At 33.3% G+C, this 24602-nt stretch overlaps 2 protein-coding genes across 3 annotated transcripts in view; both read right to left on the reverse strand.

Moving 5' to 3' along the window:
- Positions 1 to 277: 277 nt before the first annotated feature.
- The window catches only part of LOC126884659 (uncharacterized), a 217534-nt gene continuing 193209 nt past the window's right edge, over positions 278 to 24602 (reverse strand). For both annotated transcript variants that reach the window (XM_050650727.1, XM_050650726.1), the window contains exons 5-9: positions 11525 to 11658; positions 6721 to 6880; positions 3893 to 4221; positions 3661 to 3839; positions 278 to 522 (exon numbers count right to left, since the gene is read on the reverse strand). In XM_050650727.1, coding sequence (XP_050506684.1) covers positions 306 to 522; positions 3661 to 3839; positions 3893 to 4221; positions 6721 to 6880; positions 11525 to 11658 — 1019 coding nt within the window. In that variant the 3' untranslated portion in view covers positions 278 to 305. The remainder of the gene's footprint in view (positions 523 to 3660; positions 3840 to 3892; positions 4222 to 6720; positions 6881 to 11524; positions 11659 to 24602) is intronic.
- LOC126884665 (probable small nuclear ribonucleoprotein E) lies at positions 17727 to 18177 on the reverse strand. Its single transcript, XM_050650734.1, has one exon. The coding sequence runs from the start codon at positions 18091 to 18093 to the stop codon at positions 17815 to 17817; it is 279 nt and encodes a 92-aa protein (XP_050506691.1). The 5' UTR covers positions 18094 to 18177; the 3' UTR covers positions 17727 to 17814.

Raw genomic sequence — 24602 nt, forward strand, 5'->3', positions numbered from 1 at the left:
CGAATTGCTGATTACGAGATTTCTGACAGTCTTGAAAAGGAGTTAGCACTCCTTTTATCGGATCAGAACAAATCTAAAGCATTAGAGCGTCTTTTTGATTAAAAAGTAGATATAGGATATACATCAAAGATCTTTCAGGTCGCAGTGGAAAGGTCTACGAGTCAAACGATCTTTTGAAATCTACTTGTCTAGAAAGACCATAAATCTTCTAGAAAACATAAATTTATTGCAACTATATACCCTTTGATAGGAATTATGGTGACATTAAGAAACAATGTAAAAAAATAAAACTTTATTTCTAAATATTACTGATATCTTTCACTTTTATTCATTTTTGATGATGAATTTATAGGCGTAAAGACTTCATAATCAGCCACCATAAAATTGTAATCTCCCATTAACACAGATGGAGAAGCGCCTTCTCCGTCATATGTATGTGGAAGGTTTGAATAACTATCCATGTTTGTATTGCAATTACTTGAAATAAGTAGATCAGCTCCAGCTCCAAAGATTGGACCAGAACTAAAATAGATAAAAAATTACAAAAGAGAGTAGGTATATTGGATATGCTCCTATCTGTAAAACTAGAATGATCGTTGGGCTGAAAAGTTCGTAGGCTAACATAGAATTGTTGATAAATATTGTATGCGTTATGTCGACCTTTGCGGTGACACAAAAATTATACAGGTCATACAACTTTTCAATACCATTTTTATAATATAATTTTTCTTTAGCCTCAGTTTCGGCGATTACCTCTTCATTGGTACTAAATTTCTTTCCAGCGAACATTCTCTCGAGGTCAGCGAACAAGTAGTAGTCGCTGGGAGCCATATCTGGTGAATACGGTGGCTGCGGAACCAATTTGAAGCCCAATTCATTAAATTTTGTCATCATTTTAATTGAATTTTGACAGGGTGCGTAGTCTTGATGAAATAGCACTTTCTTCTTCTTCAAATGGGACTGTTTTTTTTTCGCGATTTCGTCCTTCAAACGCTCCAATAACGCAATATAATAGTTGCTGTTAATGGTTCTTCCCTATTCAAGATAGTCGATGAATATTATACCATGTGCATCCCAAAATACTGATGCCATAACCTTGCCAGCCGACTGTTGCGTCTTTCCACGCTTTGGAGTCGGTTCATCACGTGCAGTCTACTCGGCTAACTGTCGATTGGACTCCAGTGTGAAATGATGGAGCCATATTTCATCCATTGTAACACATCGGCGCAAAAAATTGGTTTTATTACGATTGAACACAGCTTCAAACACTGCTCAGAATCATCAACTTGTTATTTTTGATCGATTGTGAGCTCTCGCGACATCCACTTTGCACATAGCTTTCGCATACCCAAATATTCATACACAATATATCTAACACGTTCCTTTGATATTATCTTTATAGTCTCAGCTATCTCGAACAGCTTCACTTTACGGTCATCCAAAATTATTTTGTGGACTTTTCGATAGTCTAAGAGCTAGTGAACCCTCCGACTAACGGTCGTCCTGTAAGGCTAGAAATTTTTCTAGTGATAATTCATAGCACACTAAAGCTAAAAACCATGACCTGGCAGGCATCAGCGGTGCACGTGTATCTACCAGGTGAATCGAAAAGTGCAAATTTAGGGGGTAAAATAAACTTTCTCCTGTAAGGTTTAAATGTAAGTATGTGTTTGAGTAAGTCATTTAGAAGAAATGTGTGCAATGACAGGCGATTCTGAAGAGCATAAGACCTTGCCAGGCGAGGGGAAAGATTAGGAGTTTTTCCAAAAATTATTCTTTTTGCATCGAAAAATATTTTTTTAGGTTCTTTGAATCATTCCAAACAGAAAAGGTCTTTAGTGATTTTTCTCTTAAGTTAATAGTTTTTGTTATATAAGCGATTGAAAATTTTGAAAATTGCGAAATCGGCAATTTTTAACCATAAATCGGACATTTATCTAAAAATTTCAATGTTGCCAAGGTACGTAGACATTCTTTAAACATTGATTGATGAAATCCCGAAGAGTTTTTTGCAATAAAATATCGAAAACCCCTTTGTTTTTTAATTGCTAATCAAGCGGGCCCGACACTGTAGTATAAGTGAGGACGTTTGAGTTTGCATAAATTCATTATCTCGAGAATGGGCAAATTTCAAGAGAAATCCTCAGACAGGTCGATTTAAATTTTTGAATTAGGACTTTTTGGCATATATATAATACTAGTGACGTCATCCATCTGGGCGTGATGACGTAATCAATGGTTTTTTTAAATAAGTGCAGGGGTTGTGTGATAGCTCATTTGAAAGGTTATTTAATTCTCTATTCAGTAATATAAAAATTAACATAATTATTTATACAGGGTGAACAAAAAAAATTTTTCTTCTATTTGTCAAATTTAATCAAAGTTAATTTAATAAAAAAAATTTTTTTGTACACCCTGTATAAATAATTATGTTAATGTTTATATAAGTGAATAGAGAATTAAATAACCTTTCAAATGAACTATCAGACAACCCCTACTCTTATTTACAAAAATTATCGATTACGTCATCACGCTCAGATGGATGACGTCATTAGTATTACGCCAAAAAGTCCTAATTTAAAAATAAAAATTAACCTGTCTGAGGATTTCTCTTGAAATTTGCCCATTCTCGAGATAATGAATTTATGCCAACTCAAACGTCCTCACTTATACTACAGTGTCGCGCCCGCTTGATTAGCAATTAAAAAACAAAGGCGTTTCCAATATTGTATTGCAAAAAACATCTTGGGATTTCATCAATCAATGTTTAAAGAATATCTACCTACCTTGGCAACTTTAAAATTTTTAGATAAATGTCCGACTTAGGGTTAAAAATGGCCGATTTCGCAATTTTCAATCGCTTATATAACAAAAACTATTAACTTAAGAGAAAAATCACTAAAGACCTTTTCTGTTTGGAATGATTCAAAAAACCTAAAAAAAATTTGTTCGATGCAAAAAGAATAATTTTAGGAAAAACCCCTAATCTTTCCCCTCGCCTGGCAAGGTCTTCTGCTCTTCAGAATCGCCTGTCATTGTAAACATTTCTTCTAAATGACTTACTCAAACACATACTTAAATTTAAACCTTACAGGAGAAAGTTTATTTTACCTCCTAAATTTGCACTTTTCGATTCACCTGGTAGATACACGTGCACCGCTGATGTCTGCCAGGTCATGGTTTTTAGCCTTGGTGTGCTATGAATTATCACTAGAAAAATTTCTAGCCTTACAGGACGACCGTTAGTCGGAGGGTTCACTAGCTCTTAGACTATGATGTTTCCGTCGGTAACAGCCTCTGCGTCCACTGCGTGCATCGTCCTCGGTGCTCATTTCACCTTGTTTAAACTCAGCAAACCACTTCTCAACGGTTGATTTTCCTGGTGCAGAGTCTGAATAATGTTTATCAAGCCAAGCCTTGGCTTCAACAGTATTTCGCCAAAAAGCAATGCTTTATTAAGACACGATATTCCTTTTTATCCATTTTTTTAAACTAACTCAAGTCGCTTCACTCAAAATGATATATTTATCTCATAAACTAATAGTTCAACAGCTGGCAAATTTATACATGCATCTTTTGAAGGTTAGGACTGACTAAAAAAGTAGTGCCATCTATGTGTCAGCCTACTAACTTTTCACCCCACCTATTACATATACATACTCTGGATGATAACATATGGCAAACGGTTTTTTCACTAAATGAAATTGAGTGGGAGGTACATCTTGATGATTATACAGTGTAAAAACAAAAGCTCTTTCAGAATGCACATAATGACTTTTTCCTGGAGGTCTGCCCCATGCAGCATCACTAAATCCACCACATATTTCTCCCCTGGTGCCCTGCAATAAGGTAAAAGTTTAGAAAATACGGTTACGCAAACTTAAAAACGTACCAGAACTATGACATAAGTAGGAGAAATTCCGTCACAATGTCTGTGAAAGGAAGATGCAGAATAACCATGACTGCTAGCTCTATAGATGAGCCTCCAATTTTGTTTACTGTTACCGTACCAAGCGTTTAGTATTCGTTGGAAATGGCTCTTGTCTTGGCCAAGTATAGCAGAGCCAGGAAATACGTGTGGAGATATTCTGGGTTTTAGACGTTGATCTTCCGAAGCTTCTGGATATTTGCTTGGTAAAGCAGCATGGCGATATCTTTCTAAGCTCAGTTCCATAGGTACTGCTCCAGTTGGTTCCACTTCTTCAGCAAAAACTTGGCTATCTGAAAAATAAAATGATTAGTATACAGGGTGTCCAGAAACTCTACCGACAAACGAAGACAGGAGATTCCTCAGATAATTTTAAGATAATTGAATCCAACTCATCTAGTCCGAAAATGCTTCCTAAGGGAGCTAGAGCTATTTGAAGATGGCGTCTGGTAATTAGTTTTTCTTAAATACCTCTGGAACGCTTCTATTTAGAAAAACAAAAATTTGTATACGTATTTACCTTCCAGAGATAAATCTATTTCATCCATTGCAAATTTCTAGTACCGGTCATAGGTGTCCGTTTTGGGTAGGGCAACGGTTACTGTATCGCATAACTTTTCTGTCTTTAATTTTTAAGCATTTTTGACTCTGGGTTATTAAATTCTGAGATATTCCAGTATTAAAAGGTACTCTTGCTTTAAGTCGATAGGATACACCATTTTCTAGAAAAATCAATTTGAAAATTTTTCGTTTTTTGAATTACAAAAAAAAATCGAAAAAACTATTTAGAAAAATGAAAACTTGTACGTTTAATTATATTCCACAGAAAAATCGATTTCATTAATTTCCAATTTCTAGTACTGTCATATGCGTCGGTTTTGGGTAGGTCAACGAGTATTTTATCGCATAACTTTTTTGTCTTTAATCTTTAAGCATTTTTGACATTAAATTATTAAATTATGAGGTATTCTAGTTCTAAAAGCTACTCTTGCTTTAAGTAGGTAAAATACATCGTTTTTTTGAAATTTCTTTTTTATTTTTTTTTTCAAATTTAGACGACGAAAAATTTTCAAATCGATTTTTCTAGAAAACGAAGCGTCCTACTGGTTTAAAGCAAGAGTACTTTTTAGTACTAGAATACCTCACAATTTAACATTCCAGAGTCAAAAATGCTTCAATTTTAAATAAAAAAAGTTATGCGATAAAATAACCGTTGCCCTACCCAAAACGGACCTATGACCGGTACTAGAAAATCGCAATGGAAGGAATCGATTTATCTCTTGAAGATAAATATGCGTACCAATTTTCGTTTTTCTAACTAGAAGCGTTCTGGAGGTATTTAAGAAAAACTAATTACAAGACGTCATCTTCAAAGAGCTCTAGCTCCCTTATGAAGCATTTTCGGACTAGGTGAATTTGGTTAAATTTTCTTAAAATTATCTGAGGAATTTCCTGTCTTCGTTTGTCGCTAGAGTTTCTGGACAAACTGTATAATTTCACTTTCAGTGAAGATTTGACAATGTGACCGATGAGATCCATTTAATCCCAGTTTCGGATGCCTTCATTCTTAGCGCTTTTACCAGTACTTTTGTTATTGTCTAGAAACTTGAGGTTTAGATGCTTTTAAGTGTTGTAATTTGGAACTATATAAGGTTTTGTCGTCTATTATACTTTAACTAAATTTAAAGAAACTATCAAGTAAGTAGATACTAGTTGTAGTTCTTCAGTTGTTGTCGTTCAGAATGAATTCAAAAATAGTGATTTAGACATTTTACTACCAAATAAGGTAATTTTTCAAGTATATGAGAGTGATGTAAATAATATACTTCATTAACTTTATGTGGTAACTCGATTATGTATACAGAGAGGGGCTAAATTATGGAATAAATTAATTTTATCTAAAATGGACGACTTTGGAGAAAAATCGCGAAACAGGTTGATTTTTATTTTTAAATTACAATTTTTTGGCATATATTTCATACTAGTGACGTCATCCATCTGGGCGTGATGACGTAATCAATGATTTTTTTAAATGGGAATAGGGGTCGTGTGGCACCTCATTTGAAACGGTGTTCAATTCTCTATTCAGTAATATAAATAATAATATCATTATTTATACAGGGTGACCAAAAAAATAATTTTTGAATTAAATTAATTGACGCAAAAAGAAGAATGTATGTAATTTATTTAACTAAAAATACATTGTATTGCTGTCAGTAAATAGAAAAAAATGCTTATTTCACAAATAAACATTTCTTTTCGCTTAAATTAAATCACAAACAGCCTCCCACCTACCACTTGGCAGTTTGAACATTTAATTTAAGCGAAAAGCAATGTTTATTTGCCAAATAAACATTATTTCCTATTTTCTGACAGTGATAGAATGTATTTTGAGTTAAATAAATTGCATACATTCTTCTTTTTTCGTCAATTAATTTAATTCAAAAATTTGTTTTTTGGCCACCCTGTATAAATAATGATATTAATGTTTATATTATTGAATAGAGAATTGAACACCTTTTCAAATGAGGTGCCACACGGCACCTATTCTCATTTAAAAAAAATCATCGATTACGTCATCACGCCCAGATGAATGACGTCACTAGTATGAAATATATGCCAAAAAATTGTAATTTAAACATCAAAATCGACCTGTTTCGGGATTTTTCTCTAAAGTCGTCCATTTTAGAGAAAATTAATTTATTCCATAATTTAGCCCTTCTCTGTATTATCAACACTTATATTTATTGTTTTACTAATTTAATCGGAGTTTTAATAGAGCTCATACCTACCTATGAGCAAAAGACGAACATGGCTAATAACCAAGGATAAATATTGGCAAACACGGGCTCTTTCTTCTTCAGTCCAATGAGGTGTTGGCTGCGTCACACCAGCTTGATATTTTGCCCAGTTGAGGACAGCTCTCCAAACATCTTCTTCTTCAAGGCACAACTAAAATAGATTAAAAATGATATCACCAACAGTATCTCTTGTTAATATTGATAATTCAAGGAAATAAGTAAAACATGTATCCTGTCGAGATACTCGAGATCGTCAGAAAATCACATGGGGAGAAACCTTGTACCCTGTCTTAATACAGGGGAGTGCGGTAAGGTGGGTCAGAAAAAAATCTATCCTTAGAAAAACTCGAAATCGTGACATTAAGATAAGGTAAGTACATGCAGAATATTGTATATTTAAAAAATCTGATGATTTGAGCGGGGCATAAGAAAATGGGTGAGTCACAAAGTTTCACAAAAAAGCGAATATTTCGCTTTTTTGCTAAAAATTTCGAAGCAATATGTCAAATAGTTTAAACGTTATTTTATTTGTTATTCCAAATTAAATTTTTTTGCAACGATATGAGTCAGAAAATAATGGAGATACAGTAATTCTGAGGGCAGTATATGAAAGAAGAAGGTATATTCTATCAATATTATTAAAAAAAATCATTGTTCAAAATCAAATTTAATCATTTTGCAAAAACGTCGATTTTTGGCTTATAAGCATTTTGAATAACTTTTTAACCATTGCCCAAGGGAAAATTATTTTTCCACCTACCTCTACCGAAAGTATACTTTTCCGGGCCTGATTGTAGGGAGCAAAGTTGTACTTTTCTTCCCTAGGGAGGAAAATATTTTGCCTCCCTAGGGAGACAAAGTACTTTTACTCCCTAGGGAGTAAAAATAAAAGTAAAAGTGACGTCATGATAGGTATGTCATTGATGAAATAACTTATTGACGCCCTATACAATATTCTATTTTCTATTACGTAAGTATCTATACATTTTAACGTTTATTTATAGAACACCCTGTATTTTGCAGAATGGTAAAAAACAGTAAATTGTTATTATGATTTAACAATGTTTACAATAATAATCACTAGTCAACAAAAAAAATTGAAAAAAAAATGAACAGACACTCTGATGGGTGTTCTTTACTAATTTTGGGTCGCTGAACTCGAATATGACCTCCGTTTTTCCATCACCCTCCATTTTTCCGCTCCCCCCTATTCTTGCCAAAATAGTGGTGAAATAGGTAAATTTCGTTTAATTTGCTCATTTCGCAGCGATAAATGCCAACTTATAGATTAAAATTACAGTAAAATAATGATTAAGATTATGCCCAACGATAAACATAATTGGGGATCCGAGGGGGCGAAAAAAGGGGAAGAAAGGGGTATTTTTCTGAAAAAAACGTAAAAAATCAGCATTTTTCAGTATTTTTTTTGGAAAAAAAGCGACATTACAGGCCTTTTGCCATTTTTTACACCTTCCCAATACCCCCCTTAAACCGCCTTGCATCATCGTATCTCTCTTTTTCACCCTCCCCCCTTAAAGCCCCCTCGTTCTTCAACAAGAAAAAAAAACATAAATATGGATGTACAAAAAAAAAAAAGAAGTTACCTATTTATTTGAAACAAACTCTTATGTGATTTTGATTGTATCTGAGAATTATGACAAAAATATGATTAGACAAGGTGGAGGGGGAGAAAAAGTATTGAAATTAATCATAAGGCTAAGCAATCAAAAAGTCTGAAAAAAAAACATACCTGCATCTACTTGGAAATTTTTCTCCTTTTGTAAGCGTCCTCCGGTGTTTCTCGAATTTGAGTCCAACAGTAGTCCGCCAACATACTAGGGTTCCATTTTCCAGCGTATCTCTTCTCCATTTGGGCAATCTGCTGATGAAATCTTTCACCATGCTCGTCCGAAACGGCTCCACAATTTTCCGGGAAAAAACTCAGGTGGGAGTGGAGAAAATGGACTTTCAATGACATATTGCAACCTAAAGCCTTGTAAGATTTAAGTAGCTCATCAATTCGTTGTTGATAGTCATCTGACATTTTGTTTCCAAGAAAATTGCGACAAACAAAAACAAAAGATTCCCAGGCTCTTTTCTTGACAAACTGTTGGAGAAAGCATCGTCATCAAATAACTGTTTAATCTGGGGTCCCACAAATACGCCTTCTTTGATTTTGGCATCACTTATATGCGGAAATTTTTGCTTCAGGTATAAGAATCCTTTACCATCCCTATTTAGAGCCTTAACGAATTGTTTAAAAAGGCCCAGCTTAATGTGAAGTGGAGGTATAATGATTTTTTTTTGTCTACTAAGGCACCAAAAGCGATGTTTTTACAACCGGGAATACCATTCACGCGCAAGGGCCAGTCTTTTCGCACATAATGTTGATCTTTAGCACGGCTGTCAAAGAAAGCAACAAAATTTAGTGTATCCAGCTTGCAATCCAGTTAATATTGCCACTACTTTGAGGTCAGCACAAACATTCCATTGATGATGATCGTAACTAATTTTTTCCAAAATTTTTCTTAGATTGTCATATGTTTCCTTCATACTGGTTGCATAGGCAACAGGGACCGATGGTAGATCATTTCCATTATTAAGTAAAACCGCTTTTAAACTAGTTTTTGAGGAATCAATGAAAAGTCTCCAGTTTTCAGATACGTATGGTATTTTTAGCTCAGTTATTAGTCCTGCAATGTTGTTACAGCTAATTAAATCTTCATCATCATCATCTCGCGAGAAAAAAGAAATGAAGGCGGAATTTCTTTTTCTGAAAAACGTAATATTGACATCTTTCTGCAGGAGATTTTTCTGCTGAAGTCGTGAACCAAGAAGCTCAGCTTTTATTTTAGGCAGGTCTAAATCGCGAACTAAGTCGTTCAATTCCTCCTGAGTAAAAAGTTGTGGTTCGTTCGAACCGTTAGGCGTGTAGTCTCCATCTTGGCTCCCATGTGAGGTCTCTTCTTCCAGTGGTGACGCATTCTGTTCAGTTGCTGATTCTTCATCATCTAGGGTGTAGTTTACGGGTGGTATGGGAACAGGCAGCATATTACTATGTTCCACGGGTCTAATTGCCGAAGGGATATTCGGATAAGTGATGGTACGTTTCGATTTTCGCGAAAATCCAGATATTTTCGTCATACAAAAATAACAGTCCTCGGCATGAGAAGTGGGCTCACGCCAGACCATTGGTACAGCGAAGGACATCGGACGTGATTTCCCACGTAACCACGAACTTAAATTAGTGTAACAACTATTGCAACATAATTTTGGAGCCCATGGCTTGTCTTGATCCCCGACTTTGCAACCGAAATAATGCTCATAAGCTTTTTGAACCATCTTATTTAAAGGTCTCCTTTGATTCTTAAAAGTTACTTCTCCACAAATATAACAGAAAGAATTCACATCATTCTTACAAAAACGCGGCATTGTAACTCCAAAAACTTTACAAAGAAATGTACTTGAAGCACAGAAAAAAAAACACGTGTGCTAAACGCAAACACCTCACTTTTAAAAACTTCGAGACAGTCTGTCTCGAACAACACGCTCACTGCAACTGACAGGTGCTTGCTTGCGAATTCAAGTAGTGTAAAAGAGAGAAGGGGGGGGGGTGAAAAAGAGAGATAGGAAGGTGCAAAGGGGTAGTGGGAAGGTGTAAAAAATGGCAAAAGGCCTGTAATGTCGCTTTTTTTTCCAAAAAAATACTGAAAAATGCTGATTTTTTACGTTTTTTTCAGAAAAATACTCTTCCCCTTTTTTCGCCCCCTCGGATCCCCAATTATGTTTATCGTTGGGCATAATCTTAATCATTATTTTACTGTAATTTTAATCTATAAGTTGGCATTTATCGCGGCGAAATGAGCAAATTAAACGAAATTTACCTATTTCACCACTATTTTGGCAAGAATAGGGGGGAGCGAAAAAATGGAGGGTGATGGAAAAAAACGGAGGTCATATTCGAGTTCAGCGACCCAAAATTAGTTAAGAACACCCATCAGAGTGTCTGTTCATTTTTCCATGTTGACCAGTGTAATTTGACTTATATTTGACAGTTATACTGTACCTACTTGTTAGTTTTAGTTCTTTAATAAATTTTGTTAGTTACATAAATAAATTATTTAAAAATGAAAAAATGACTTGTTATTTGAGGGAGGTGGAAAAATCATATGTATAACATGGGAGTAAAGTGCCTTTTCCTCCCTTGAATTATTACTGCCTTCATTCTCGGGAGGAAAAGTAGCACTTTGCTCCCTTGTTATACAAATAGCTATTTTAGCCTCTTTTTTTAATTCAGAGCAGCGTTGAGTCAATTAAAAGAACTTACTTTAAAGTTTTAATTGTGCTAAATTCGAAAAAGATTGCTTTTCAACGGAATTGTCCACAAAGCTTCAAAATGTGTTCTTAAAAACCGACCAGCTTTGAAACTCACGGTAGAGATGAAGGGGAGCTGTTAATTGTATCTCTGGTTCTTGTTTATGTATTTAGACGTTTCTTTTTTTAAATTTGTATGTACTTTTTGCGAACATTACGAATATGCATTATTTAAATAAATAACTTGTTAAATAAACCATCTGATTTGTTTAACCATTTTTTTCTACTTTTTTTTAGTAATATTTATTGTAGAATATAAATATTTATGATTAATATATACTTCTTGAATAATAGAGAGAACCATTCTATTCTTTTAAATCATTAGTTCATAAATACTGGTTTTGTTACATAGACATACTAAAATTAACCCTTAAAATAAACATGCTCCATTTTATTGCATTTAGGTACACTGTTAACTTACATAGTCTGAAGAAATTATTTTGATGACTGCTTCCTTTGAAAGATTCAAAAATGAGTTGGTGCGCACACATTCTGATGCATTCTCTCCAATGAAACTAATACACCTCTCCACAAATCCCGAGGCTGCTTTACCACCTAAAATATCAGTTAATAATACTTAAAATTGTTAAGGTGCATGTAAATATACATAGTGGAAGTTTGGGAACACCTAATTTTTTTTTAATCGATGGTCCAAATTATATAGGCTATTATATTATGTATTATAGAAAGGAACTACAACGTAAACGGAGTTTTATTGTTTAATATAGTCAATGGACCCCTAAATATGAAATAACCGCGGAGTGCTACCATTTAAAGGGGCGAATTAGTCCCTAGGCACAGGACGAATTAGGGTGAGTTCTATGCACTTTTGGTACAAACACGTCTACATAAAAATTGTTCCAGGTTAAATTTATTATTGAAATATCACATTTCAAAGTGAAAAATATTTTTTTTTGCAAAAATAGATTCAAAAGAAAAGCAAGAAAACAACACGAAAGATAGCAATTTTGTTTTTTGCCTCATGACATTGCTTCACAGAAAAAAACTTCCATCCTTCCTCTTTAAAATGGTGTTTGGTAGAAGTTTCTAAAGTTTATGGTTTCCAAAATATGATTTTTTAAACTTCGCTACTCACAGCGATTTTGACCCATTTTCCTTGTTACTTCGCAAACATTGTTGTGTAACTTTTTTCTACTCAGCTTTAGGTAGGTATATGCAATGGTACATTTTGTAAGAAGAAAAGTCAATTACCTTTAAAAGGGTCTATTGCAGAAGGCTGTATGACTATATTTAAGCAAGATATGGTTTTTGAAAATTGTATACTTTTAATGATTTTTGATTTATTTTTCGATTATTTTTAAATTTCTCATTATAACTTTTTTATTGTATATTTCGGTGTATACATTGTGCAACAAAAGAAAGCATATTTTCTTTACTTTAAAATGGTGTATTGTAAAAAATTCTAGAACTATTTTTAAACAAGATATGCGTTCTCACTAAAGCTGGAACCGTATGGAAACTTTTTGAAGTTATACTTCTTTAGGCGCGATTGAGAGTAAAATTTTTCATAAATCTGCGCGCATGCGCACACAGACAGTATGACGTTTAGTTGCTAATCTTTCAAATTATGTATCAGCGCAAATAAGCCATTAAAATAATATATTAGTGTTTTTTAGTAAATGTATTATAATTTTGTATCTTTGGATTTGTCTTCCTTGGGCGTAAAATAATAAAACATCTATTTTTATATTTCACTTGTCACCGTGATGTGTAATTATGTATATCTGAAACGTCAGTAACATGCGCCTTGATGGTCTGGTTGGTAGAGTATTGGACCAGAGATCGAGAAATCGCGAGATTGTGGGTTCAAATCCCGAAGGATTCATATTTTTTTTCTTTTTTTTTTAATATTTGGCATTATTAAGTTTTGGTTAATTTTTGGTAATTATTGTTAATTTTTTGTATTGTAACTGTTAAGTATATTTATTTCGTTGAAATTATATAATAGAAGTATAACTTCTTACGTGCGTACAAAGTACACACACATTCTTTTTTTATTATTAACTTTATGAAAAAAATTATTCTTTATAAAATGCTCTGCATAATCTAAAACCTGAGATGCAATCATCAGATATAAAATTTTATCAATAGTGTACGAGGTATATTAAAAAATATGAATTTCGCTCAAGAGTAAAGTACCTTTATATTTCACAATATCGAAAAGTGTTATCAAGAAAAGTTATTTGGAATTGAAAAAAATAAAAAAGTTACGGATACCCTTGGATATTCTACGGCTATCTTGTTTAAAAATAGTCCTAAAATTTTTTGCTATATACCATTTTAGAGTAAAGAAAATAATATTTTTTATTGCACAATGTCTATACCTAAATGTACAAGAAAAAAAGTCATAATAAGAAATTTAAACAACAATCATAAAAAATATCAAAAATCATTAAAAGAATAAAACCTTGAAAAAGCATAACTTGCTTAAAAATAGTCGCACAACCTTATACAACGCTTATACAATAGACCATTTTAAAGGTAACTGACTTCTATTTCTACTAAAGGTACCATTACATATACATAGAAATGCGTAGAAAAAAGTTACAGAACAATGTTTGCGAAATAATGGGGAAAATGGCTCTAAAACTGTTGTGAGCGGCGAACTTTGAAAAATCCTATTTCGGAAAATATAAAACCTAGTGACTTCTACTAAAAGTCATTTTAAAGAGAAAGGACTGAAGTTATTTTTCGCTGAAGCAATACCTATACCTATATCCCTAAGGAAAAAAGTTATGGGACAAAAAACAAAATTGTTTTCTGTGGTTTTTTTTTCTTGGTTTTCTTTAGAATATATTTTTGTAAAAAAATATGTTTGACACTAAAATGTGATATTTCGATAGTAAATTTAACCTGGAACAATTTTCCTGTATACGTGTTTGTACCAAAAGTGCATAGAACTCACCCTAATTCACCCTGAGCCTAGGGACTAATTCGCCCCTTTCTCAAAAACGCACCTATTTAAATGGTAGCACTCCGCGGTTTTTTTAAATATAGAGCTTTGTTGACCATATGAGACAATAAAATCTCATTAACGTTTTAGTTCCTTTTAGCTCTCTTATGTTGAACATAATCAATAGCCTAATACAAATATCTCCAGAAATACTCACATGGTAGTAAGGTAAAGAAGCATAGAAGGGTTTGATGGTCAAATCTCTGGGGAACGCAGCCTCTCGCAAGACATAAAGTTGCTTTATGAATGAGTTTGTTTACGAGGTTGGAGTCATATCCGTAACATTTGTAACGTTGCCAGATTTACCATTTTTCTGATATCATTAGTTACTTCAGTTTTTTAAATAAACACCCTGTATATTATACCTTTATTGAAATCTCTAATTCTATATCAGTTCAGCCATATAAAATACTTTTGATTTTATATAGTTAGGAACATCTTAATAAGATAAAACAAAAGTCTAGAAATACCTAATTGTCTCGTTCTGATTCAAACTATGTAGGTACAACTAAATTTAAATGTAATAATTAAAAGTTTCACACCCTTCATATGGCTGAACTCATAATAGAAAACAGCACTTCAATATTTTCATTTGTCCGAACATTTAGTTGTTAGGGCTCGTAAAAGGAAAAAGTTGTATTTAGATAATTATTTATAAAATTAATGACATGTTATCAAAAACCTACAAAAAATGTCATTATTGAAACAAGTTTTTCAATGTTTTATAAAGAAACAAATGTAAAGATACTGTTGTTTACTGCTATTTTTAAAGGGCCGGTTACACCAACAACAAATAAATCAGTGAATAGTTAGTTATTCATCGAATAAAATTTATTAGTTGATTATATTTTTATTGTTTCAATAAAATTTTGATAATTTAACCCTTTAATGCTTTGTGGCTACATAAGTAGCCACGTGAAAAGTACATGAATGGTCCAATTTACTGTTATTCATAAGTATATGGTTACATATTTAACCAGAAAACATGCGACTGTTAAAGGGTTAAAGTTAAACTAACGAATTTTCTTTGTTATTGATATTTAAAGTAAGGTTGCCTTGTCAATTTATTCAAAAAATAAATATTTATTTGACAAAAAAAATAAAGTGTAAGCCTGTGGCTCCACGGACGAGAAATTGACGCTAGCAGTAGCAGTAAAACGAACTTAAGGTTCCCCGGAACAGAATAGGAATAGCCGAACTGTACCGACTACAGGACTTGTGCGTAGTCGGTTCAGTTCGGCTATTCCTATTCCGTTCCCTGGAACCTTAAGTTCGTTTTACAGCTACTGCTAGCGTCAATTTCTCGCCTGTGGAGCCGTTCGCTAACAAAATAGTCTCACAAGAAACTTTTTAAAGTGTAACAAAATAGTCAGTATAACTTATTATAAAGTGATGAGCACGCTAATAACTGGCAAAATAATGCAAAAGATGGAAAACACATTAAGTTGTGGGATAAAAAGAGAGTATTGTTACTGATTACCTTAATTATGACTGCTCTTGGATACTAAATTCTCAACAGTTCGGATTTTCTTATGGTAAATCAGCAGAACTTAGTTTGTTGCTTTATGTTGATACCTTGTCTGAAGCTTTGGAGAGAGGGTTGCAGATTGATTCAGTGTATACTGACTTCTCCAAGGCTTTTGATAGGGAGAACCATGATCTTTTGTTACATAAGCTCAAATTATATGGCATAGAAGGTTCTGTGTTGAAGTGGTTGGGCAGTTACCTAACAAATATAACACAGCAGGTTAGGGTTAATCATCATTACTCCAACACTTTTCTAGTAACCTCTGGTGTACCTCAGGGCTCTCATTTGGGTCCACTTTTGTTTAACCTGTATATTAACGACATCGTCACCTGCTTCTCTAACACTTCTGCTCTCTTATTCGCTGATGATCTTAAATGTTATCAAATCATTAATAATCAAGATGATGCAATATCATTGCAATCAGATTTAGATAATTTAGCCAACTGGTGTCTTGATAATGGGATGGATTTGAATGTCAACAAGTCACATTATCCGGTTTTGTCGGAATCATCATTTATCAGTATTTAATTATAACATAAATGATCAATTATTGGATACGGTAGACTCAATTAAAAATTTAGGTGTTGTTCTTGATTCCTCTCTGAGCTTTAACCATCACATCAACAATATTACTCAAAGATCCATGAAAATGCTTGGCTTTGTTAAAAGGACAACTCATGATTTCACGAACGTGTTCGCTATTAAAATGCTCTATTGTTCTTTAGTCAGGACGCACCTTGACTACTGTTCTCCAGTTTGGTCCCCACATTATTTACACCTCAAGAACAAACTTGATAGTGTTCAACATAATTTTCTTAGATATATTGGGTTCAAAAAACACATCAATTATAATTATACAGATATGGAACGATTTTTGAATATCTCTTCTCTGGATGTCCGTAGGAAGCGTAAAGATCTTACAGTATTGTTTAATATTATCAATGGCATATATTACTGCCCTGAACTCCTTGCCAACATATTGTTGTTTGTTCCACCACGATCAACAAGACAAATTCAAACCTTTCATATTTCTTTTCATAGATACAATTACTCATATTTTACTTTTGTTCCTAGAACACTAAGACTTGCTAACTCCCTAGGTGACCTTTTACTTTTTGGTAACTCTGTTGATGTTTTTAAGAACCATTTAACCAAATTAAATATTTAGCAATGTCATAACCTTGTTATTTGTTAGTAATTAATGTTTTGTAATTATTTTACTTTGTCATGTCTTTTTAAATGTTTTGTACTCTCTCATTTTATTCTTATATATTCAACACTGTAATTATCAATATCTTATTAATGTATTACCGAATTGGGCTTGCCCGTATAAATAAATAAAAGGAATGAAACTAGTGGAGGCGGGAGATTCACCGATAAAAACCTATACACTTGCATTCTACTTATTATTTCCCACCTTTAGACGTATCAGAGGAGTATGTCAACTAGAACTGTCACTGTGACAGTGGCAGTTGCCAAACTCGTCCGATACATCTAAAGGTGGGAAACAATAAGTAGAACATAAAATCTATAGGTTTTTATCGCTAAATCTCCCACCTCCACTAGTTTCATTTCTTTTTATCTCACAACTTAATGTGTTTTCCATCTTTTGCGTTATTCTGCTGGTTATTAGTGTGCTCATCACTGTATACTTATAATCATAGACATAAAATACCTAGACAATGAGCTGCCATCTAAAACTAAATGACGACTACGACAGAGAAAACTGAGGCTATTAGGTGGGAAGTGTCTTCCTAATCAGAGGAGTTCATCAAATCAGCAACAGTTGGAAAGTGACGTGATAGATAAACCCAATGTCATTGGATAAACCCTGTCGATTAGAAAGAGACTACCCACCTAATAGCCTCAGTTTTCTCTGTCAGAAACGTCACTTAGTTTTATATAGCAGTGCTCAGTCTAGGTACCAAGTCTATGCTTAGAATAACAATACATATAACTATACACTTTTGGCAATCATCAAAGCCTTACTCTCTCCTCTCATTATTTGGTGGTTGCATTGCAGTACAGAGAACGAATTCGTTTCATGAAGTGGTATTGTTTCATTATTAGTACACACTAAAACCTACTATTTTAAAGGATACTGGTAGTAATCACACTAGGTTTTACCAAAAAGAACTTATATTACGGAATTATATTCTTATTAACTTAAATTACACTTAAGCTAAGATTTTCAATAGTGAGGTTAAGTTTAAGAGTCCGGTTTTACATTTTGGATCACAGTTATATTGTCCCCTTTTAACATAACTCTTCCGAGCTGTCTCCGGTTTTTAGTCTTCATATGAACTTCCTCCGCCTCGTCCAGAACAAGATTCATGTATTCATCGAAGCCGACGATGTGCCCCTCAATTCTTAAGTTGATATTCTCGTACAGCCAAACTTGTACTCTAGATCTATTTTGAAGATATCGAAAAATCAAGTTGATGGGTTGCACCATCACTTTTTGCACTTTTTGTGGTTTGTAAGCCATTTTTTCTGTTTTTAACTAACTTTTTTTAAAACAGTAACTAACCTAACAAGTGCCTAACAAAGCGGTCAAAAGAAACGTTTTGTTTTTGCTGCCAACCGCTGTCAAACCGATCTTCTTTTTTATGTTCTACAACTAGTCTGTAATTCAGCCAGGTTATTACCTCAAACATCACAGCCGTTGAACATGCGTAAAATTAAAGTATCCAATAATGAAATTAATATAAAAATAAATATGCACGATCGAATTTATTGTACAGTGAACTTTATAACTGATTTAAAGGATGTTCTCAACATCGACGATAACGTACTTCCTCATTGTATCTTTAGATAATGTAAAATAAGAGCATCTAACCACGATTTTTATATCCAATCGCTGTAACATAAAAATTATGGATAGGAATAGAAATAGAAAGATATTTTTGCAACAATAAAACATATGTTTACTCAGTTCTTTTGCTCAATTAGAAGCAGTTTTTAGTGCCACAATGGCCAAAATTATTTAACAAAGAAATTTCTAAACAAAAGATGTAACTTTAAATCAACTATATGTATAAACAATGATTTTTGTAAGCTAGAATTAAGAGGAAACAGTAGCGATCAACAGGTAGCGAAAACGCGTTCCAAGATTGTGGCTGTAATTTTGAATATTTTTTAGAGATATTTGGCACACGTATTCGTAGTATAATAAAGAATGACGGTACAGAGCCCAATTTGAAAAATATGTTAGTATGTGGAAATTACTCTGTAATTAAATACAATATTAAAAAAACGAGCCTGTACCGCCATTAAGAAGAACAAAAAAATACACTTTCTTCAAATAAACTTTTTTATCCGATGCCTAGATTTTGTGTCATTTTGGAACTACTAAAATTTTTTATTTCATTAGTAGTTCCAAAATGACACAAAATCTAGGCATCGGATAAAACAGTTTATTTGAAGAAAGTGTATTTTTTTGTTCTTCTTAATGGCGGTACAGGCTCGTTTTTTATTATTGTATTTAATTACAGAGTAATTTCCACATATTAATATATTTTTGAAATTGGGCTGTGTACCGCCATTATTTATTATATTACGAATACGTGTGCCAAATATCTCGAAAAAATATTCAAAATTACAGCCGCAATCTTGGAACGCGTTTTGGCTACCTGTTGATCGCTACTGTATCACCTTAACGTTGGGAGTCAACCTATGTCCAACCTACCATAAATGTTTCCGTTAATATTCCAGAGAGGTTGAGGTTCTCAGAGATAGACAAGGGCCTTAAATGTTTGCTATTTATGTAAATTAAACAAACTAAAACAAATATGTAACAATACTTCTACGACCTGTTGTTCTTCTTGATGTGCATATCCGTGAAGAATGTTGGCGATCATCATGGCAATCTTCACCTTATCTGCAGCAACGCGGAAAAGCTGCACAGATGTTGTGTTAAACCAAGTTCTGAGGTTCTTTACCAGGATGTTCTACTTCTTGGACCTCGCTTTCCAAATATTTTTGCTTGTAGTAGGGCATATCTATATGTGGAAATATTGTACCTTTCGAGATTTGATGATGGTAAGTACCTCTCGGTCAGTGGCGTAACAAACTCCGTCGCCCCCCCCCCCGCAGAATTGAAAATGGGGCCCCCAATAAAAAATTACTAAATGCGACTTGTGTAACAAAAACTTAGGTACATATATGTGTGATAGGTGATAGCCCAGTAAATGAACGTGAAATGCGGCGATACCGTGTAATTTTCAGTGCCGACGTTCAGTTATTTGCGAGTGAAAATGTTAATTGTTCAAAAAAAAAAAACACGTTTTAGGCGGTTTTTCGCAAATAACTCAAAAAGTAAGTATTTGATCGAAAAAATATTCCTAGCAAAAATGTAGCTTATAAAAAAAAATGAAAAACAATGAAGTCTAATCGACCCAGTAAAAGCAAAGTTGTAACTCATGAAAAATACGTTCTTATTCGTCAAATTCCAAATTGAATATTTCAACGTCAAATAACCAAAAAATTAAGCACTTTTTCGGTCATTAAAACTTTTTTAACGTAGTTAAAAAAAGCTTTATTTTTATACTTTTATACAAGTTTCTAGCATCAAAACGAAGCTAGTTACTCTCAAAATAAAATTGACCCCTTGTTTTTGGTAAAAATAAATCGCGAAAATCTCCCCCTATTTAGCACCCCAAATGAAATTAATCATTACCGCTTTAAAAGTTACTGAACTTTTCTTTTATATGACCTGTAAGTTTGACAGGTTCAAAGTGCTTATTTTTGAAAGGATTCTAGTTGAAAGGGCTTGAACGAGTCACTAATTACAAGAATATGCAAATTTTAAACAGCCATATCTTAACCAATTTTTGTCTTACGCAAAACCAAAATAGTTATAAAAGCAAAACCTCCATTTCTTTACTCTTTGAGATTTTTCGTATCACTAATAGGTAGGTACTGTTTAAGTTATTTTGAAAAAAGGGCATCTTTCTAAAATAAAAAAACTTTTTTACTATAAAAGCAAATTTTTTTTTCATGAATAAGAACTTTGAACCGGTTAAAACAGATCATATTATAAACAATACATATTTTGGTATATAAAGTAACTGGTAAAGCGCTAACGATTAATTTTATTTGGGGTGCTAAATAGGGGAGATTTTCATGATTTTTTTTACTAAAAAAAAGGGGTCAAGTTTATTTTGAGCGTAACTCGCTTACAATAGTTTTGATGCTAGAAACTTTTATAAACAAGAATGTGTGTGTACTTTGTACGCACGTAAGAAGTTATACTTCTACTACATATTATGTGATTTTTAAGACTATACCAAAAATTTAAAAAAATAAAAGAATAAAACGCACACAAACACATTGAAAAATGCCACAAAGAAAAAATGATTTCTGGACGATAATAATTGTTGGCAAAAATTTTAAATACGCATTTGCTGAAAAAAAAAATATATAACAAATATACTTACAATCATAATATGCATAAAAAAATAAAAAAATAAAACTTGCATCGGGAATTGAACCCTTGAATTTCGTGCCGCTTTGATTCGTAATCGAAGCGTAGACTCACTCGTCCAATCGCACATTATTTATCATGTGGAAAAATACGGTAACTGAACGTTTTACTGTTTGACAATTGTTTTGAAAATTATGTAGTTTAAATTTTGTGGAAGAAAATATAAAAATATAACAAAACAGTAAGAAAACAGTATCTTAGATGAAGATTGGTAGAACTTTTGTTGGTACCTAATCAAATTAAGTATGTAAATCAAAGCATTACATACCTACTAGATAAATAAATCTACGCCAAAAAATCATAATTTAAAAATAAAAATCGAACCTAATTTGGGATTTCTCTCTAAAATCCGCATTCTTGAGAAAATAAATGTATGTATTTCAACCTAATCCAAATGTATAATTACAATATGATTATAATAAAAACTAGGTACTTACCAAATTAGAATGAGTTTTCCTTGTCCAAAATAGTCCAAAAATATAGGTATATGAAAACTATTTAAAAAGGCAGTATAACTATTAACTAACTTTTGTTTGTTGTTTCTTTTCACACAAATTTTAAAACGCAATAACCATAAATAATCTAACTACAGCTGTGCCACAGCCACCATATTGAATAATTTTTGACATGTCATTTGAACATCCAATCAGAACAAAGTTATAATGCGCATGCGCCCGGTCGCTAGGTTTTCCCATATAAAAATTTACCCTCTATCGCCGGTAAAGAAGTATAACTTCAAAAAATAAAAATAAAGCTTTTGTTTTAAAGATTTAAAAAAGTTTTAATGCGTTTCCCCGAAAAGTTTTCAAAACCAAATTTTTTGGTTATTTCACGTTGAAGTATTCGATTTGGAATTGGACGAATAAGAACAATTTTTCATGAGCTACAACTTTGTTTTTACTATGTCGCTTGACTTCATAAACAGCATTTTTTTTGTTTTTATAAGCTACGTTTTTGCTAAAAATATTTTTTCGATAATTTTTAATTCGATAAAATACTTATTTTTGAGTTATTGGCGAAAAACCGCCTGAAAACGTGTTTTTTTTGTTGAAAAATAAACAATTTCACTCGCAAATAACTCAAAAAGTATTGACTTAGATAAAGAAACTATATAGAACAAAAGTTGCTTACAATTAGTCAATTTATTAATTTCCGGGTTTTTTAAACGTACGTTTTTTACCCCCCGTGTGGGGGTGACTTTCACCCCCCAAGTAAATGCAACTAACGGCACAAGTCCAACTTTTTAGTGGAGGGTAAGTAGAACCTAAATCTAAATTGTCAAGCAAATCCATCGTGACGCTGAGAATTACACTCCAAAATGGTCATTTACAGGGCTATTAAGGCCGCGTCCCACCATCAAATAATTTGATCAACCTGGTTTGAGCAAACTGAAAGTGACAGTTGGTGACGTCACATCCTGAGTGTTCATTGTGGATAATAATGAAAAATTTTAATTTTAAATAAAGTACAAACAAGTTAGACAACTCAATATAAAAAATTTGATCAAACTAGACTGATAGTGAGAGCACAGATTTTTAGAATTTCAAAAAAACTGCAATTGTGACGTCACTTTGACGTACTTCCGGAGTTTGCTCAAACTGTTTGATCAAATTATTTGATGGTGAGACGCGGCCTTGTGTATCCATGCACTGTTAATGACAACTTACATTTTTCATCTTTATTGGTATAGAATAAAAATAACAAAAATTAATAAATGATTACATTATTACATAGTATTATTATTATTCTGAGATGAACAACTTTCTTTGTGCACTATCAGCGATTATATCTACAATTTTATTAATACATAATATTAATATCTGTCTGATGGGCAATTTAATTTTCAATACCGCACTGGCTAAAAAACGTTGCGTATATATGTGTAAAATAATATAACAATAACAGATTTTTACATATTATATTAGACGACAAGATGGGGCCCCTGACATATTGGAGCCCCCCGCAAGCTTCATGCTGCGGGGGCCTCTGTTACGCCTCTGCTCTCGGTTCTTCTTCATTCTTATGAGGATCTCCTCATTTGTCATTCGGTCAGTCCGCGGGATTTTACAATGCTTCCAATTTTCTGCACATATCTTCATTCAAGGTCTACGATTCAACACCATAAAAATGACATCGCAGCATTCTTACTTTTATACCAAGAGAGAGATTGTGGCTCTTGAAAAAGGTACCTATCCGCTTGAAGGTGGATCTAGCTTTCCCGATGCAGGCTCTAATCCCTTGGTTGTTGGTCCATTCTTCATTTATTATGGTACCGAGGTAGTTGTCGTACGTTACTCTTTCTACAGGGGTTTGGTTGACGTAGAGTTGACCTTCTGTTATCTTATTCTTGCTAAGTATCATAAGCTTTGCCTTCTTTATATCTGGTGTCGTCTGCATATCTGGTGTTCTTCAGCTGGTATATACCCGTTTAGTAGAATACGTTTCAGTTTCGTGCAAAAGTTGGTAGTAAGGGGAGACCGGTATAATATTCTTTAACTTATTATGATGGGTAAAATCGAAGGACGCAGAGGAATTGGTAGAAAGCAGGCCTCTTGGTTGAAGAATATCCGGGAGTGGACGGGAATAAAGAAAGCAGAGCACCTATTTAGAATAGCTCGAGACAGAGACAGTTTCGCCATGTTAATCGCCAACGTCAAGGGGACTTGATAGGGCACGTTAAGAAGAAGAAGAAGCAAAAATTTGATAAATATTCCTTCAGAGTAGGTATAGATTAATAATAGAGGAGACAAGATGCCTTGGCAACGCATGATTTTCAGATATTCGGTATGTTCACCTTCAACTCTGAGATTTAGGTACGGTCTGATTCCCGTAAATATTTCTAATTATTTTCAGATCTTTGATCGTATAGATACACTGATTCTCTCGTGCGCAGAAGATTGTTATAATCAGATGGTTTATGTCTTAATTCATTAAAGAGATTGACATGGGTGAAATTTCTTCTCTGCAACCATTCCTTACATCACTGTTTGATATTCTTCCGTTTGTTTTACATACATAATCGATGATCCTCTTATACCGTAAAGTGTCGAGGTGTCTTCTTTACTTAGGCCACTTTTTTCGGTTCCTAGCTAATTTTTTGGCTTCCTGCCACGATATTCCTCTATTCTGCAATATTTCCATCACACTTGTATTCCACGTTTTCCTTGGTCGGCCTCTCCTGTTTTTCCCTATCGGCCTTGCTTCCCATGTCATTTTAACCTGTCTGCCGCCGTTCATTCTAAATAAGTGCCCAGTCCATTTTAATTTCTTTTCATGAATTTTTCCTTTAATGATTTTACTTTTAATTATCTTCTAATATCTTCGCTACGTCTTTTATCGATTCTCCTAGCTCCCACGACTTTTCTTAAATACCTTATTTCCGCTGCTTGCAATCTCTTTTCTTGTTTGTCGTTCAATACCCAATTCTCTGCTCCATATGTAGTGATAGGTACGTAAATTGTTTTAAATATTATCATTTTAGTTTTCCTAGTTATTTCTTTTTTATTTAAGTT

This window comes from Diabrotica virgifera, chromosome 5, assembly GCF_917563875.1.
Source record: "Diabrotica virgifera virgifera chromosome 5, PGI_DIABVI_V3a".
Lineage (NCBI taxonomy): Eukaryota > Metazoa > Arthropoda > Insecta > Coleoptera > Chrysomelidae > Diabrotica > Diabrotica virgifera.